The sequence below is a fragment of the Gouania willdenowi genome, chromosome 22, assembly GCF_900634775.1.
Source record: "Gouania willdenowi chromosome 22, fGouWil2.1, whole genome shotgun sequence".
NCBI classification, from domain to species: Eukaryota; Metazoa; Chordata; class Actinopteri; order Blenniiformes; family Gobiesocidae; genus Gouania; species Gouania willdenowi.
This window is the reverse complement of record NC_041065.1, coordinates 19202003-19222346: the sequence shown is the minus strand read 5'-3', so window position 1 is coordinate 19222346 and position 20344 is coordinate 19202003. Positions and strand designations below refer to the sequence as shown.

At 36.7% G+C, this 20344-nt stretch overlaps 1 protein-coding gene across 8 annotated transcripts in view; it reads left to right on the top strand.

The window, feature by feature from the left end:
• The window catches only part of nrxn3a (neurexin 3a), a 157223-nt gene extending 137112 nt beyond the window's left edge, over positions 1–20111 (top strand). For 4 of the 8 annotated variants that reach the window (XM_028437365.1, XM_028437364.1, XM_028437362.1 and 1 more), the window contains 5 exons: positions 84–255; positions 5223–5312; positions 6066–6367; positions 7990–8080; positions 18726–20111. In XM_028437365.1, the coding sequence (XP_028293166.1) occupies positions 84–255; positions 5223–5312; positions 6066–6367; positions 7990–8080; positions 18726–19030 (960 nt within the window). In that variant the 3' untranslated portion in view covers positions 19031–20111. Of the gene's footprint in view, positions 1–83; positions 256–5222; positions 5313–6065; positions 6368–7989; positions 8081–14448; positions 14917–18725 lie in introns of those variants that run through there. The other 4 variants (XM_028437363.1, XM_028437369.1, XM_028437367.1 and 1 more) reach the window with 3 other exon arrangements.
• The last annotated feature ends 233 nt before the right edge of the window (positions 20112–20344 follow it).

The following is a 20344-nucleotide window of genomic DNA, read 5'->3' as shown; positions in this document are numbered from 1 at the left end:
AGTTGTTCATGAATAGAGTTCATCCTTGTCTGGATCTCATTTGTTTTTTGGGGGGTTTTTTTGTGTTTGTTTTTTCATCTCAGCAACAAGGCAAAATTGGGGTGACTTTCAACATCGGCACCGTGGACATCAGCGTGCAGGAGAGCAGCACTCCTGTCAATGATCTAAAGTATCACGTCGTCCGCTTCACCAGAAATGGCGGCAACGCAACACTACAAGTGGACAACTGGTCCATCAATGAACATTTTCCAACAGGTATCAAAACCATTTGATCCATCATCAGTGAAACACCATTTAAACACGATGCAGAAAAGCTGTGTGAATATGTCACTATAGATATATACATATATGTGTATACTGGAGAGACTGGGAAGCATCAGCTTTAGAACAGAAGCCAGACTGTGTTCATTTCCACTGTTATTCTCTGATATCTGAACTCTGTGGCCCTCTGCTGATAGTCTGGTGAAACGGCAAGATTTAGATTTTGGTAAGCATGGCCTTCATAGAAAGGATGAGGGAATTTCAAATGAAGACAATACTAACTATGCTTACATTTTGTGTCATCTCATGCTATGAAAGTAGTGAGTCTTTAATGAAGATGTATATTAATCCTGCTTTACTCTTCTGCATTAGAATTAGAATTTCATATCACGCCCCAACCCCAAATTGGAATAAAAAATTAGACCTAGAATAAGAATTTGAGTTGGATTTAGAATTTTAATTTGATTAGACTTGGAAGTAGAATTAGAGTAAGAATAAAGTTTAGTTAGACTTGGTGTTGCATTTTGAATTAGAGTCAGATTTACAATTAGGAATTAGAATTGAAATCATGTATTCATCAAGAGTTAGTATTGTATAATCAGTTAGTCATATTTTGAACATGAGTTAGGATTAGAATTACAGTTGGATATAAAGTGAGAATTAGTGTTAGAGTGAGAATTGGAATCGTGCGAATGCTGTAAGCATTACAGTTACAGTTAGCGTGAGAAATAAGTAATAAGTAATTACAATAGAAATGGGTTGGTGGCACCTGATCCCCGACCTTAGTTCACTGGGATTTGGTGTGTCCTAAAAAGACCCGCCTTAACAGTTTGGTCACAACTGGGGACTTAAAAGCATGACACGAAAAGTGACAGTCAGGTTTGTTCAGGTTTACTACAAAAAGCATACAATTCCAGTCCCATGAAACCAGCGCCAACTGGGAGAAGGTCAATATAATCATTCACGAGGCAGCAGGACTGGAGTGGAAGAAGAATGTTAAAAATACAGGAAGCCTATGGGCTGTAGATGAAGTTTGAATGGAGGTCAAATTCATTTAATCACAGATGAGCAAAAAAGAAGATAGAAATCAGGAGAGAGACAGAAACAAAACCAATTACAAAATATTTTTGAATGATAAAATATAAAATAAAAATAAATCATGATTCGTAAAACACCACCATCAGAAACATTATGTAAAAAAACAGACATTTTGTTTTGTTTCCAAATTTGAATGACTTGGTTAAATAGGATTACATTTTTATTCTTTATCTCTATCTCAAAAATAAAACTATCCAATGATACTAAAAGTATGTATTTAATGAGTGATTAGTTGGGGTAATCAAATTTCAAAAGTAGGAACAATGAGTTTAAACTGGCAAATATTGGATATAGGTGGGAAAAGTGGTGGAAAGGGTTTATTAGTGCCGAAAATGTTTTGAAAGTGTAAAAAAAAAAATGTGCAGAAAAGGCATTGAAATTTGATGTGGAAGTGGCAGTAATATAGCAAAAATGCATGAAAAGGAGCACAAATATGGCAGGAAAAAGTGATGAAAGTAGTTTAAATATGGCAAGTTTGGTGTAGTTACAGAAAAAGGGTAAAAATGAACTCAAATTAGGGATGGACGATATAGACTAAAAAATTATCCCGATAGTTTCTGGTATTTATCACGGTAACGATAAAGAATGCAATAAATAAGACAATAAATAAACATTTCCCAACTTAAAGTGTAAACAGATTCCTTATGAACACAAATTAAATTGAATACATCAACACTACAATCTGCTTCAGTAATAGCATTTACACATTAAAAACAAGAGCTCATGGGCTGCTATTGTATGGAATATATTTATGCATGTGGGTCACTTTATTAGTGTTATTATATGCAATGCATTTGTTTCCTCATTTGTAATGAAATTGTTTTCTAAAAAAAAAAAAAATAAAAATAAAAAGCGTCACGCACCTGAGAATGAGTTGTTGACAAAAAACTTGGGGGCAATTTTGGCCTGTGGAACAAGGTTTTTAGGGCCATTCTTGGCTAAATTGAGGCCAAATGGCCTGTGGTCCTCGCTAGTTTCCGACACTGCGTGCACTTACATACGTCATCAATGATAATTTATCGTTTCTATCGTGAGTTGACATATTCTTACCAGTGAAAATGAAAATCGTATACAGTGTCTACATATCGTAAGCAGTAAGATATTGCACATTCTTAACTCAAATTGTTCAAAACATATTTTTAGTTTTCTTGAATGCATCTGGTGACCCCCCTCCCAGTGTCTCATGACCCCAAATGAGGTCCTGACCCCAGGGTTGAGAACCCCTGTCTTAGATCACTGCTTTAATCAGCGCTGAATGCTGTTTATCACAATGTAAGCCTCTGCTCATAGAAACGCTGAGATTACATTCATGACATGCAGCATGATAGTGCAAGGGTCCTCACGGCAGAGTAAAGCCCCACAATAAGCTGTGTTCAGTCCGGCCTTGTTCCTTCACTTTTCACATGGCTGACATGCAACAAAACACAGTCCAAAAACGACATTTCCTGCGGTGCAACATAAAAAGAGAGGAAGGGGAGAACGGTTCATGATAATCTGGATCTCACTTCCCAGCACAAGAACCATTTAGAAATGCTGCAGCTTGGCAGAGGATGACTGCTTTTATTTGTGTAGCTTCCTCCTGCTTTCACACACTCTCACACGCACACGCACACACACACCGTCCCCAGTTTCCCACTTTCTGCATCTAGTGACAGCCAAATGTATGTGTTAATGCAACCTGTACTAAAAACAACTATCTATATATCCAAAAATGGACATTGTTTTAAAGAAAGAAAATATGCTTAAACTTTCAGTGTATTGCATAATAATGCAAAAATATACATCTTAAAGTAAAAAAAAACCATTTGTGTTGTGTAAGGCTTGTGCTATTGTCAAGGACCAAAGACGGCTCAGAAATATGAGATACAGTGATGCCTGTTTTATGACAAACTGTATAATTATGATGATCCGATACAGATGCTATTTTGATATAAGCTACCTCTTTTCCCCTTATTGCTACTTCTGTACGGAGGTAGATTTGTGTCTTTATTATTCAATCACAAAAAAAAACATTTTAATAATAAAAAAAATAAAAAATCCCTTCAATCAAAAATGCATTGTTAATCAAAGAAAAAAGTGCTCAAATGCAAACAAATATTTGAGACCCAAATAATTGCGTTTGAACACTTTTTTTCTTTGATTGAAAATATTTTTTGATTGAATAATAAAGACACAAATGTGCTACCCATAATATGGCCCAAATTTAAAAAAAAATTACTTCAATCAGAAAAAAAAAACCTTTTCAGTCAAAGAAAAAAGTGTTCAAATACAATTATTTGGGTTTCAAATGCAAAAAAGCATTTCAACACTTTTTTTCTTTGACTGAAAAATATTTGTTTTTGATTAAAGTAATTTTTTTTAAGATTAAAAAGGTTTTTTTATTGAAAAGTTTTTTTTTATTGAATAATAGGCAAGGCAAATTTATTTTTTATAGCGCATTTCATACACAAGGCAACTCAATGTGCTTTACATGATCAAAAAGTGCAACAGAAAACATTCAACAGTTTAAAATCTATAAGAACATCAAAAAAAGTTTTTAAATCATCAGTAAAATCATTTAATATCATCAACAACAAGACCAAAAATCTCCCTCTCAATCATACGCAGTGGAGAAAAAGTGTGCCTTTAACTTTGATTTAAACAAATGTTCACATGTGATGCTGACTTCAGCTCTGCTGGCAGTTTGTTCCACTTCTTTGCAGCATAACAACTAAAAGCAGCATCACCAGTTTACTGTGAGCTCTGGGCTCCACTATCTGACCTAATAAAGACACAAATCTACCTCCATACTGCTTAACCCAAACATGGGTTAGTTTAAGGTTGAAGTGTGACATGCACTTACTCCATTTAAGTGGTCTCAAACCCACAGACAGTAAAAGTGGCTCATTCACAGTTTATGGCTGACTGATGAAATATGACGGCAGATAAGCTTTTCCCATGGAAATCTGAGAATACTGATTTTTTTTTTTTTTTTCATTTTCATGTTTGTAGTGTTTTGCACATTTGATGTGTGTGGAGTATGTGAAAACCTATTTCATGGGTATAATTTAATCACGAAGATAAATCATATTAAATCATCAAAAACACTGAACTAATTAGTAATACAGTATTTAAAATTTGTTGCGTATTTGACATAATTTTATGTCCGATTTGTCATCAAATCAGGGACAAAAAACATGAAACCTGAAAGGTGATTTTGGAAAGCCCAGATATCTTTGACCCTGCACTGGGAGCCAAATATTGATCTTTGAATAGTGTTTGGCAGATCTACGCTGTAATAATCACTAATCTGCAACTGATAGCAATGTGAAAGTAGCACAGGGACTTTTCCTAACGTCATTCCTTATATGGGCTTTAGGTGATTGCGCTACTTTGAGTCTGAATGGAAATATGACATGATTCGCAAATAACATCTCCTTTTCGCCACATGTAAGAAATGTGGAAGTCAGCTGGTGAGTGCACATGCTACCCAGTCATCTCCAGTAAATATTTGTAAATATTTCATTTCATTTTTTTAGTTTATGGTGAAACTCGTGTTGAACTAAAACCACAATTCAAATATTTCTCTTTGTTTGTAATTTCCCCCAGGGCTCACCCTCTTCGTTTTACTGAAAGAAAACTAAATAATGAAAATGGCATAACAATGTTTCCTATTTTATCATGGCAGCATGAAATATATGAACATTTATTTATACTTTAAGAAACAATCAGCTTTTTTTCTTTTTTTTTTTTCATGAAACAAAGATGTTGAGTCCTCCGTCTGTGGTGCATAAAACTACAGTCTTCAGAATGTAACCTTCAGCTAAAAAAAACATCTAACTCTGATATAAATGTCCTCATAAATGTCTTCTTAAACTTTAAAGGGAACAGCGACGTTGAACGCTTACAAATGGCCAATAAGAAAATTCCTTTCAAATATACCAGACCAGTAGAGGAGTGGCTACAGGAGAAAGGTAACCTCACATGAACATGCTTCACTGTTTGATCACTGCTCTGATTTCATTAGCTAAGCTACAACAAGACAAGGGTTTATGTTTTATTTATTTAATAATTAAGATTTTTTTCTCACACATTTACACACCGGCTTTAATGAAGGCCTTTGTGTCTGTTCCGGTCTAAGCACTGATGGCCTTCTTTGAATCGTGCATGTTCAATAACAGTGGAGTAATATTTTAAATTGACCAATAAATGCATGATAAAAGACTTTAAAATATGAAATCTGACTAAATAAAGCACAGATGGGCAACTTGTTTTTATTACAGAAAGGGCAACATGATCAAAATTCATTCCAACAACAATGACTAATCTGAGCATTAATATACCGGAACAAAGGGGTTTCTGTCTTTTACGAATCATTTGTTGTATTTTAATGTCATTTTGTGCGTTTTTGGAGTCATTGTTAATTTTTGAGTGATGATTCAGTAGTTTTGTGTATTTTTGTTGTTGTCGTGTTGTGTATTTTTGGAGTCATTTGGTTTATTGTTGTTGTTTTGTGTATTATTTTTTTGTCCTTTCGTGTGTTTTGGGAGTCACTTGTTATTAGACCCCTGGGTAACCTGTATCCCATGTCTAAAATAAACTATTTTAATCTTAATTTGTTTCAAATACTGTACTTTAGAAAAACTGTTCCTTTAAAAAAAAAAAAAAAGAAAGAAAGAAAAAGTGCATTCTATAGCTAAAATATTCACTCTGAGTGTCTTCTCCAGGGCGACAGCTTACAATTTTCAACACTCAAGCAACAGTTGCGATTGGCGGCAGTGACCGCGACCGGCCCTATCAGGGCCAGCTCTCGGGTCTTTATTATAATGGCCTGAAGGTGTTGAACATGGCTGCTGAAGGCAACCCCAACATCAAGATCAATGGCAGTGTGCGACTGGTCGGGGACATTCCTGGAGCGGGAAGCTCAGGGAGAAGCACAGCAATGCCTCCGGAGATGTCGACTACCTTCATCGAGACCACCACCATGATGTCCACCACCACCACCAGGAAACACAGATCCCCCTCAACGGTACACGTATTTTGTTACTTTTGTGGTGTGTTCCAGTGATGATATGGAAACCTTCGAGTTCTTTTTAAGCCAAGCCAATAAGCCCCTCCCATTTTCAACCCCCAATGGTGAAGCTTCACAAAGACAATGCGAAATTGCATACTTACGTACCACTCGTATTAAGTCTGCCGTCAAAATTAGTATGTAGTGCGTAGTGCGAGATAGTTTGAAAAGATTGAGTATTTATGCTATATTGCGACATTTTTTAAGTGTCCATGGTGGGCACACTAGTCATACTCAACCACCCCATGATGCATTGCGAGCAGAATGACAAACATCCCCTTTTTCTAAACAACTAAACTAAACTCTTCTTGGCTTTCATTCATTTTTTAATGTTTTTGTAAATAGGGCTCTTGTTTTGAAATTGCCCGGAAGTTTCCGCAAGTTTTATGGATCAAATGACCACACGTTGATATTTTACTTGGTCACTTTCTCGCTTAAAAAATGCTTTTAGAACTTTCAAAGGTGGCAAATCAATAGAGATATTTAGCCTCAGTGTGCTTCAGAAAATGCATCTTGGGAAACATGGAAGAATACTTCAGTGGGAACGGTCATCGTCCTATTCATCCTAATCATACTTCTAGTATATAGTAGACAGTATATACTCATTGAGTTTGTAGTGTTTAGTACGAGATATACCATTTGAAACACAGTGAATGTGCTGTTATCTCTTCTTTTAACACTAACAGATTTGAATCCAGAAGTAATACTAAAACATTTTGCATTGAGATAAAAAAAAAAGATCTTTTTGGTCTCAACCTGATTCAGTTGCATGGACTGGATGCATAACTGCACCGTAACTGCTGCGAAACAGCAATGCAGCTGATAGGTTACCATTAAAGTCACTGCTGAGTCATGCTGCTGCCCTCTGCTGCAAATACGCGGCACTTCGATTTCTGCTGAACGCTGGAGCTGTGCTGCAGCAAGTTAACAAAAATAAGCCCATGTGGGACAGGAAGCAGGACATAGACACAGAATAAAAAATCGCAGCAAAACCAAAGGCGGTGGGGATCGCTGGACTGCAGATTGCGCTGAAGTTACGCAGCGGAGCCGTTTTGGTGCAGATACGCATCCAGTGGAAATCCAGGGTTACACTTTTAGGTTAATGCTTGTCTTTCTTCATTGTTTCACCTTGTAATTTAGGTGAAACTGTGAAAATGTAGTATTTAAGATATATATACTATCAACTTGATAGTCCTTTGGATTATTCAGTACTTTTGAAGAAACTTAGTGTTTCAGAGATGTTGGTGACCCCTGTTTTCAGATGCTCCCTGGGTTCACCACAGCTGGTTATCAGGCTGTCTGATTAGAATAAGGTGTGTTGGAGTATGTGGGATAGGACCATCAACATTCTGATACTGCCTTTTCTGCACCACAATGCTAATTCTTACTTGTGTGATCAAAGAGCCTCTGTAAGGTTTAAACAGAGGTTGTAGGTTTAAATCCTCTGTCAAAATGTGCAAAGCAAAGGTATTATAGAATTTATAGCTCATATGTCTGAAATAATTCTTTTTTTTCTACCTTTCCCAATGTGTTTCCCTGTTTCTTGGGTTTTTGGTGTGACCATTATTCTCACCGTGAAGCATACGGGAGATGAGATTGTGTCGTCCGCCGAGTGTTCGAGCGACGACGAGGACCTGGAGGAGTGCGAAACTGTCCATGCAGGTGGGCTAGGTTAGTTTGCATTTGCTCGCTTTCTATGTGCATCCACTCATTTGCAGCTGAGGATCATTGCATCCTCGAAAGCATCACACCCCCATGGTTAGACAAAGTGTAACTTTGCGTACACAGACAATGCAGTCATGGCAAACCCAGGAAGCTCCTCTGCACCATTCATGTGACAGAGGATGAGTGATTATTGACGGTGACAACGAAAGCTACACTTGCACATGGGGTCTTTCCAAGCGGTCAACATGGTCACCAAATAAGCATACAAATGATGTCAGCTAGCTGAGGAACAACAAGGGTTAAATAAATGTCAATGTGTTGCATTTGTATGACGGTGATCCATGTTCTCTGCTCTGATGCTGCCAAATGCACTCGTTCCTGTTTGAGTACATTATTCACGCCACTGACTGCCTTACCGACTCCTCAGTTTGAAACACAGTTGTTTTTTCTTCCTTTTCCCACATTTGTCTTTAGTTGTATTTTCTACAACTTTTTTACTTTCCTGTTTCCATCTGTGGTTTTTCAGATTTAGAGGCTTGCCTTGATACTTGCAATAGAGAACAGATGTCATTGAATTTCTGTGTACAGGTTCTTTTTTCTTCCTTTTTATTTTTTAGCCATACATTTGCTTTTAGGTGTACTTGTTATTCTGTCTTTTTTGTATTCAAAAAGAAAATTATGACAAAAATGTGAATTACTTCAGAAAATTCATTTGAAAGAATTTGGGAATCTCCATCTTTTTCTAAATGAGAGAATAATTAAATGTGAACCATTAAGGATGGTATAAAAGATGATTTTAGAATGGCTTGGCCATTATCATCCAATGTTTTGCTTTTTCATAACCATTTAGAGCAGAGATGGGCAACTTTTCACACAGCGGGGGCCACAAAAAACGCTCACGTGAGCCGAGGGCAACGTTATCATAATGTATGTCGGTATTAAAAGTAATTGGTCCAATATGAGCATTAAAACTGGACGAGTGGCAACAAAACCAGACCTAGGACCAATAAGTTGCCCATGTCTGATTTAGAGAATACTTCCCAAAAACCTAATCCTCGTTTATATACATTAAGTGACTTGTCTAATTATCAGAGAAAATCTGGCAATCCCAGAAATTAACACTGGAATTCGAATTATTACCCTGCTTTCATCAAATTCTGGTGTAATTTGGGCTTTTTCACTGGAAATAAAGGAGAAAAAAGGAAATAAACCATATGTTTGTGCATGAGGCACAAACCAATTGGGTTCATAATATGAATAATGTTGCTCTAGTTATACCAGGGGTGTCAAACTTGGGCAACAAGCTTTAGCCCTTGCAGGCGTCTGAAAGTCAGTTTTAGTTCATGGCCATATTCAACCTTAGAGGGTTCAATAAATAAACATCAGAAATAAGCATTTTCATAATAAACGTCCATAGACCTTTTGTTTGATGGATGCAGATTGGTAAATTCAGTTATCCCTAATTTGTTTCTACATGTTAAGACATTCTAACTTGATCTATTTAAAGTAATTTCCATGCGAAAGTGTTAAACCTCAAGCACAAAATTTTAAGAATTTGGCCAACAAGATAAAAAAATAGCCTTAAGTTACATAGTCTGACATTTTCGTGCATAGTAATTCATACTTTTAGGTTAGACGTGGTTTAAAAAAACATCCGCTGCTTCTCATCGTTGGCTGTCACGCAAAGACACAGGAAGGTTGTGCAGTCAGGCCATTACTGCCACATTCATGTAGCTACTCTAAAGGTCATTCCCAAATTTTTTCGCGTGAAATCCTGTCATGTTTAAAGCCGTGTTGTTTTAGCCAAAGATCCACAGGGATTTGGGAAGAAAGACAAAGACAGGGCCCCAGTCATCCGGTCATGTGTTTACACAGAAATTCACGCCATTCTAACCTAAACATCATGTTGACAGACGCATGCTTTCATTTGCGGTTTTATTGATAGTTTTTTTTTTTTTAAAAGCTTTTTCCCCTAAATTGCAACTCATTTTCTGTTGTTGTTGTTTTTTTGTTTTTTTTTTAAGTTTATTAGCAAAGAGTTCATTGTCATGTTCTTGCCAGAGGCTCAGAAATGCTATCTTGTATTTTGGCCTCACTGTGTCTGGCTGTTTCATGTGTGATAACTGTTTGTTCGTATGTTCTTATTGACTGCGTACCATGTGAATTAAAACTTGGCAGCTTTGCTATACATAACGTCCCAATGTGTCATAATTTGTCATTTTAAAAACAAAGAAAAAGACTTTTCCTGCCATCAAATTCATAACGTGTGTAATGTTGTGGATGAATTGAACACATGTAACTGTGGATGGCATGAAAAGCCTTTTTTAAATGTGCTTACACTTCCTGTATTTCTTTTTCTGTCCCTTGTACAATCATTTGTGCAGTTATCAAACTGCTCGAACTGAGCTTTGGTAACTTTCTTTTTTCCCCCTCATATTAGTCGTTGAAATCATGCCCTCGCAATTAGACTGACTTGGTTGTTTTATCTGTATTTGTGGTCAAGTTGTAAGCCATCTTAGCGGTTGCAGCCTCATCCCATGTCATCAGTCTATCATCACATGCATTCTCGATTGTGTGGTTTGTTTACTGTTTGACCTTTCATCTCAGATAAATTCATAAGATGGCAAATGTAAAACACTTATGTTTCGACTACTTTAACAAGTTGTTCAAGTTCCCTTTAACTCGTTATGTGATACCAAATAGCAAAGCAAATTAATCTAAAACAGTGAACATTTTGATGCGAAGAACATGATTTGCCAACTGATATTGTTTTTATATTTAAATATAAAACAGTCCCATCCCCGTGATACCTACATTTATTTACATCTACTTTTGATATATTTGTATTTATTTTTTTGCAGTATGGAATACATATTCCGCTAAAATCATATAAATAAAACTATTAGACACTTGTCTTTTATTTACATAATGCATGATGGATTACAAGTACTCACGTTACTGTAATTAAGTTGCTTTTTTGAGTACTTGTACGTTTTAAAAGAAGTAATTTGTCACATTTCTACGCCCAACCATCACTGATGAAATGATTATTTTTTGGTTTTAAAATGATCAACGGACGTTGTGAAACCATGAAAAAAATAAAATGACCAGACAACCATCCAATGCATCACATCATAGCCGACCAATCACATTAAACGTAACGCACTGCGCACAAAAACGCATTGAATGCCAGTTATTTCAGCCTGAGATTTTTTTTAATAGAATTGAATTCATTGGTGTTATTTCATTAAAGTGTCTATTTGTACAGTTGCCGTACGGACAACCTCTAGTGCGTTTGGCACGGTTACCGAAGTACACGTACTGTACGTAGCATTTTAGGGTTTGGGTTAGGGTGAGATCTAGGGTTAGGATTAGGTTTACGGTTAGGTTTAGTCTTAGTCACGCAACCTACACTGGCCAATGACTGACCTATTCACGTCACCTAAACTGGCCAAATGGGGCACTGTGTACGGATAGAATGTTGATATATTGATACGGCAACCGTACGGATAGCCATTGCCTTATTTTATCATAAAAATAATTGTACATTTTATTTTGTCAAAATTACTTTTTACTTGTACTTGAGTATTTTATGTATGACTTACTTGTCCTTGAGTACAATTTCAATCAAGTAACAGTACTTCTACTTGAGTATGATATATCGGTACTCTTTAGTCTTGCATTTTGTTCCATTGATTCTATTTATTTGCATGTACAGAAGTCGTAGTTAGTCTCTGGTAAAATGGCGTTGAACTGGTGCTGACAGACAGCGAAAGCAACACAAATGGTACCGCACCGCTGGTCCAAAGCCGTACGCTTTTGTAAAAGGTGCAAAAATAAAGTCAAAATAAATGTCACAGAAGGCTTAGTCAGCAATCTTTATGGAATATGTAGAGTAAAAGAACTTTCAAACTCACTTTGGGTAAAGCAGTGCCATTTATTGATTATTGTAATTAAAATACATTTAAAAATATGTAGTGTGATAGTTGCAAACCAAAATTATTATATTTAATCTATTTTGAGTTGCGCTGTAATTTATAAAATATTGTAAACCTAAATTTGCCATCTTAATGAATTTTCCATCTAAATGGGATTTTTCTACATGAAGAATTAAACATGTAGACATTTAAAAAAATAATTATCTATTGTCAAAAGACCTCTGGTTTGAAGCTGATATCCTTCATTTTTGTATCCATTAATGATGATTGCTTAGCGACGACACAAGGTTAGCATTGGTGGTTGCATTTCATCATAAAGCTTCATCAGGACAGATGACTTAAAAAAAAAGAATACATAAGATATGTTTGCCTAATTTTAACTACTGGTAGTTTCACAGTAATCGGTAACTGAAAGAGAAATAATCTTAAGAGATGTATTTTTACTGGAATTGTTACCGTATGCAGTGGTAAAAAAATGGCCATAGTCATTATTAATTGATATAATAAACAAACTGTAAATAATGTGTGTGTGTGTGTGTGTCACAACTTCATGTATATTTTCCTTCCAGATCAAGTGACAATTTGCCTTTTTGCAATTCACACCATCTGCCACTAGATGGTGATAGCTTAGAATAATAGTCAATTAAAACACCACAACAAACATGTGCACCCAACCACACACCATGTCCAGATGTCGGCCTATTGCTACTTCCCCTTAATGCGAAACTTCTGAAAATATTATGTTGAAGCCACAACTCAGGCTATTTAGAATGGACCAAGCATGTTCTGAGGTAGTTCACGTGTGGTCCAATAGGAACAGTGACGAGGATGGTAGACATGTGGTCGTGTGTGCCGCCGGCTTCAGGCAGAGGCTTTTAATGGCTTCAGTGTGGGATTTAAGAACCATGATCGTTTTTTATTGCCGATCAGTTTGAGGAAGTTGAAATGCATCCACGATAAATGTTTTATTAGAATGAGAAGATCAGAGTGTGTGGTGGAAGTGGTGGATCATATGTTATTATCCTCACATGTGAAGTAAAGTCAAAGGGATTTATGATCACACTGCACTTTAGAAATCTCATTCTCATTTCAACCATGGGATGAGATGGTGTTTCCCACCCTGACATTAAAGATAATGCTCAACTTTTCTAAAACGCTATACATTTTGGAGCGTAGGGTAAAGGATAGCAGCTTCAATCTTGTCTTTTGACTCAAAGCTGGATTATTCACATTTCATGTTTGGTGCATTATCACATATACTGTATGTATGTTTATTTTATTTTCAATTTTCCCACAACTTTTGGTTCATCTTCAACTGTGTCCCAATTCCATATGATACACATTAATTTTATTATTGTGCATGTTTGCTAAAATTTGTCACTCATATTCCAAATGGCAACTTTCCAACTCTTAGTAGCGTAACAGCATTTGTTGTGCTGTTTATCTTGTTTTACGCTCTAGCTTGATGATGACTATTTAAGTTCAATGATGGAATTGGGACACACTTTCTATCCTCTCCTCTCCTAACATTGGTCGTTTCCCGTGCCTAGTTTGCTGTGTTGTTTTTTTTTCTTTTTCTACTTTCCCTAAATGCAACTTACTTTAAGCATGCATCAACATCCTGCAGTATGACTAAAACAAAACCGGAATATGAAACCAGTAACCCATTCTCAGCCAGCACCGTCTCTCTCTGATGTACACCCAGACTGCACGGCCGGTTCATGTTTAAAGACTAACATTATCTGATCGATTTTTTTGTCATCGAAGAACACGTGAGAGAGAGGAACCCGTCTATCAGTCGAGCGCCTCTCTCAACAGTGTCTGTTTTCTATTGTGTGCATCTGGTTGTAGTGTGTGCAAAAAAAAATTAAATGGCATTGTTCCTTCATCTTTAACATTTCTCATTTGGTAGTTTTTAACTGGTCATATTTTTTGGACAACTGATCACTGGCATTTTGGTTCAAATTATGTTTTTTGGGCTTAATAAGTCTGTTTTCTTTGATTCTTTTTGTAAATCAGACAATATTGAAATCAGTGTGAGGTTGACTTTTTGGGATTTGGAACTCCTTCATGGACTAGCTTGTGTGTTTGTAACCCTAAAAAAAATACGAATTTCAAGGCAAATATTAACCTATGAAGTTTAAAAACAGACCATCAAAGTTACATGTAAATGCAAAATGCACAAATTAGTAGGTGAAGCAGTTCCAGATGTATTGCTCACATCGTCCATTATAAAAGTTATATAATATTTGAACTAATGAGTATCTTTGCAGAATAATAATTTATTTGTATGAACAATAAAAGGAATGAATTGCATGGCTAAGAAGTTGCAGTTTAGGGTTTGTAAGACATGTCAGTGTTAGAGTTCTTCTGTTCTTTCTGTAGATGGGCATGTATATTGCTCATTGTTTGTATATCCCCATCCCTTCCTTACAGCCAAAAGCTCTAATGCCGCCCGACCGCTTCGTACTGCCTTTACATGGACATGGCAACTGACTTACACTGTCACCCTCATCATCCTCATCTCCTCTGTAGTATGTTCATAGGTCCCGCCCCCTTCTTCACCTTCTCCCTTGTCTTTAGAGATATCGAAATATAAAATCATCCATCCATTCTACAATAAAGAACAAATTAAGCAAAAAACTCTAACATTGATAGATTCTAGACACCATTGAAAGTCTCTTGCAATGGAAAAAATGCAGATACTCAATTTTTTGTACAAACAAATTATTTCCAAGAAAAAAGCAAAACATAAAAAACAGAATTATGGTGTTTATTTTTTGTTATGTGGTGTGGATGTATGTGTTGTTGCCTCCCTGTACCGTCATGTTTTAAGATAGAACTCAATCTACAATGGAAAAATATGATCTTTAACGGTACCAAATGGCTATCCAACAGTCTTACTCAAGCTTTCTTTGTAAATTTTTTTCCTCATGCCTCAATCATGCGGGCAATTTGTTGATGTAAGTTGACACTATCCCGAATGCATGTTTTCCTATTGTCCTGTGTAAAGATGCAGTTTGCAAGCTGTTTGAATTCTTGTGAATCCCATGCTAATGCACTGTAAAACAAAACAAAAAAAATGAAAATACATGTACTTAAATCCATAAACAGTATAAAAGCAAAACAATCTGTAGATCCTATTCAAATAAATACACTTTCATAACCAACCTGTAGAATCATCTGGAATAAATACACAAAAAAGCACAGCAGTAGAATCTACCTAACAAAATGCACTTATTTTAATACAATGTAAAAACAAAACAAAAACTGTAGAATCTGCTCAATTAAATAAAGGTAGCAAATTGCACTCAATTCGCTAACTCTTACTCAGAAAATTAGGTGAAATATACCAGGCATTTGTAGTAAATCGGAACCCCAATTTATGCAAAAATATGCTAAACTTGTCCGTCAAAGCTGATAAATGTATGATAATGCTTTTTTTTATTACTAAAAAACAACAAAAAACATTAGTTATACTGACATAGTCTGTTTCCTTTTACATTTATTGTATCTGACTCTCCGGCTGTGGCTCGTTGGAAAGTCAGCTCTGCGTGAGCGTGCACCAGATGAAGCTCCACCAGGAAGTCACGCTTAGCGTTACACATCAAACGGCAGCAAGTATGAAACTCAAAGTGAATGTAATTTTGTAATACCAAGCTAAATCTTGAGGTAATACTTCATTTTAATCCTATTTGAAACCACAATCCTGCAAAGCATACTGGGAAAGTTGCACTCCAAATGTTGCATTGACCCTACAATTTTATTATTTTCTTCCAGATTTTACTTTTAAAAACATGAGTGGAATAGGCCTAAATATAGTCATTTCACTTGATGACTAATATTATCTATTATCCAAAGTAGTAATTGCTTTTTTAATAGTATACACAGAATAGGAAACAAGCCAGCCCTGTCTCAAAGTGTGAAACAAAAAAAAAAGCAATTAACACGTTTAACCAACCATAGTGAAGCATACACAAAAGCAGAGTAACAATTTAAAGCAATTGGTGCTTTTTAAATAAGTCAAGATCTTTGCATTTGCAAGTAATTTTAGGTGAAAATAATCGCAAATTAGCATAATATAATAATTAGCATTATGATTTAGTTCCCTTTGTTTTATGGCATTCAGCCAAAAATGTCGATTGGTGAAGGAAGCTGGTAGTGGTTAAATATCTTCTATATGTATTTTAGCTCCAAATTAATTGTTGGCTAATATTTAGTAAGCTCGGTGTTAACTGTGCCATTATATAGTAACATCACTATGATGTGGGGCCTTAAAAGGTTTCTAAGTAAGTAAGTAAGTATTTATTTATAAAGCGCTTTTCACAGATAAAATCACAAAGTGCTGTACACAGAAACAATAAACATACATTTACATCACATGTGTAGCATCATAAAAGGGCAGTAAAAATTGAAAATAAAATCTTGTTAACTAAAAGCATTTTTGAAAAGCGAAGTCTTCAAATGTTTTTTAAAAGTGTCCACGCAGTTCATCTCCCGGAGAGACTGGGGCAGACCATTCCAGAGTCTGTGGGCTGCAGCCTGGAACGCCAGGTCTCCTCTGGTTTTAAATTTGGTTTTTGGGAACCTTAGTAGACCCTGACCTGAGGATCGAAGGCTGCGACCTGAAGTGTAGGGACACAACATTTCTGTTGCAATGCAGGTCCTAATGTGTGACTAGCAATTTATATTGTAATGGTTATATTTTCTTTTCTTATAAGAGTGTCTGTGGTGCACAAAGGATACTCATAAAACAGAAACTAGGTTCATTAACGTAGGAAATCACAGTAACACCACATAAATAATCTGATATGTTTACAAAACCGTTTCCATGTAATATTTGACATTATTTTATCAAACATCTAGTTTGGTTGTATATGTTCAGTAGGTACAAACCTACCTTTAACATATGTAAGATGGTCCAAGAGGTTTATTGAAGCAACACTCTTGCTAAAGGCTTGCAAACTGCATCTCTGACTTGTTTTCCAAAGTATACAGTATCTTAAAGTGCAATGTTTTTTTGTGTCTGGTGTTTGTGTTTTCGTTGATATTTTGTGGAAATTTATATTGCCTGTAAATGTTAATGCTTATTAAATCTGAATGCGGTCACACAGTCATTGTTATCAAAGCAGCAAAATCATTTGGCAATTACATAATATCTGGAGAGAATTTTTTTGGGGATATTCCTAAGAATATCTTGTACAATAATTACTCTAGGTATATAATGACCAATGAGTAACTGTGCTGAGACCACAGTGTAAGAACATAAAAGACTGTTCTTCCAGCTCATAGGACTATTCCAGTTCAAATCATTCACCAAATTCTCATGTGGAAAGCCAGAATTTCACAGTGAGTGAGCATTCAGGTCACTTGCCATTGGCACAGTACCATTAATAAAATATCCTAGTTCTACTAGGTTTCAAAGCCGCTCTTGCTGTGTTAATTGTACAATAGAAAGTTAAAATCAAAATCAAGAGCTCAATTCTACTTTAATCATGTGTGTTTGACTGACAAATTACTGTATATAGATGGGGCAAGGCAAACAAAACAAGGATCAGATCAGACAAAGTAAGGGAATATGGTTTTTGCCCTCAAAGATCCTTAAGCCTTTTGATGGATCAGTAACAAAAAAGGGTGGAAATGTTTATCTAGTTTATGTTTTGAATTCTGTTAAAAACTGGACTTCTAAAGGACACACAGTGCCAGCCTCACCTCTAACAGTTACCAGCAGCTAGATCCAACACATTGTGTCCTCATAAGTAAATCATTTGTACTACTGACTTCTCTACAAAAACTCAATGGCACATCGTGTTGACACACCAACACGACTTAAAACCTTTTCCTTTGATGCTAATCAAACCATGTGCCATTTAGATTTAACGCCAAAGAGAAACACAATGACTGTGCTGATTTCAACAAAAGGAAAATACCACATGGTGCTTACCTTTATTCATTTTGCCTAACAAAAATGTTACTAAGTTGACTGTATGTGCCATTTACTTAGTTTTTTTCTTGTATCTTTGTGTCTTGCATGTTAAGATCCTCCTGTATTGCTCTTTAATAAGACCATCTATCTGTCTCCAATCCCAGGAGCTGAGTTAGTCATCAGAGTACTTGAGGATCCATTAGCGCACCCCTCTGTAGCTCCTCCTTCATTCCCACTCCCTCAACCCACCCACCCACTCCTCACCATTAATGAGACCACCAAAGAGTCCCTGTCCAAGGCCACTGAGGCGGAGGTACCTTGCTTGTCGGACCGAGGCAGCGATGATTGTGATGATGATGGCTTGGTGATATCGGGTATGGCTCTGGGAAAGCTTTCAAGTCAAACCTGCCCCCTACTGGTGATGAAGATTTTTTTCTCTGCCTTCTCCTTGGTAACACGTAAGACCTGGTCAACGTAAGGTGTTCAAGGTGACTTCAAAGCAAAATGCGCTCGAGACTTTTAGACCTAAAAACCCTTTTCATCTCCAGACGCAGTAGGACTACTGCCATACCGCTAACTGTCGACCAGAGCCGCACCACCACCACCTCTGCCTCCACCGCTAACCTCCTCAATGCTTCGGCCAAAAAGCTGGCAAAATGAATAACCCGCGAGCTAGAACCCCAGCCAGACCTAGTGTTGCTTCCATTGCCCACATCCTATGAGGTAGACAGCACCAAGTGGATGGGCCCGTTAATAACCTCCCCAATGTTCCGTAATATACCCACAGCTCTCCCCACTGAGCCAGGCGTCAGGCGAGTTCCAGGGACCTCGGAAGTGGTCCGTGAATCTAGCAGCACCACCGGGATGGTCATCGGAATAGTGGCGGCCGCTGCCCTCTGCATCCTCATCCTTCTGTATGCCATGTATAAGTACAGGAACAGGGATGAAGGCTCCTACCAGGTGGATGAGAGCAGGAACTACATAACCAACTCAGCAGTGCAGAGTAATGGCGCTGTCATGAAGGACAAACAGCAGAGCATGAAAGGCAGCAACAAGAGACAGAAAAACAAGGATAAGGAGTACTATGTGTGACTGTGAGAACTATGACGAGAGAGTGAAGAAGGAAAGAGAACATTTATTTATCAGTTTCCTCGTGAGGAGCTATGACAAATGATGGTATAACATGGAACTTGAAACCTATACTGTGCTGAGTAGTCAAACTGATTATATGTACTGTAACATAAAGCACACTTACTACTAAGCACATGCTTAATGACAAGGTTAAATAGCAACTTTAGAGACCTTATTCTTCTGTCTGGTCAGAGACTTTATCAATATAACAATATTTCACAGCATCATTCTCCAAAGTGACTTTTAGAGCTACGTGACCCTTGGCATTCGACAATTCTTTTTGTGAAATTGTTCTCTCCAAAAGGCTCATAATCTACATTTTCAGCATGAAAGCAACATGTAGTGCTTAACAAGAGGGGTAAGGCACACAATCATTGTAAAAGTGAAAAGGACTCTTGTATCAAAGTATTACAAATTTCTATGGTTTCTAAATGATATAAGTGTGGTGTCTTACTTATTTTTGCTTCAAGCAAAAACAGAAAAAATAGTTTAAAAAAAAAAAAAAGAATAGCGAGAAAAGAAAAATATTTCTGTGTATAAATGAAACCAAGCGAGGAAGTAGCCACGGGCAGATCTCATAGCATCAGTTTAGAGTTACCACAATTCCTCTCATTGTCTGATGGACACACTGACTCGCTTTGTGGAAAGTATTTGCCAGTTCTCTTGGTAAGAAGCAACTGATTGTAAAATGCATGCATGCAGTGCTGATACAGCAGTACAGTAAAAGTCCCGATCAGAGTGCTCAACTTGGACCGCGTTCTCTTTGATGCAAAAACAGATCTTCGTCACCAGATCAGGACTTCCCCTCGCTGGACCCTTAAGAGTTGTAACTATGGAAAAAGAAACTGCTTCCCCTTAAAGAAAAAGGTCTATTATTGATGCACAGCCAGTGGTGGTTTTATCTTTTTTGCAAAACTTGTATGTTGAATCATTGCCTATCATTCTCGTTTTCTATGGCGGTGTCAGGAACAAGACAAATGCAGTACTACAACACTGTTAACACGTGTGTATACAGAAATAAATCAAATGTTGAAAGTGTGAATTATATCTGCTGTCACAGTCAACTGTGTCAAAAAATAAGAAATTTGTTTACATATTTTATTACATGCTATCTGTTGTACTTTGTAGGTAGTAAATTGTACATATACCACGACAGTTGTAATTTTTAGTACCTCTATTGTACAGACCTAACATATGGTTTATGAGCAGAGTTCATGACAAAGTCTATTTACTGTTGATTTACTTGGAGAAAGACTTTATCCAGAATGTGATTAA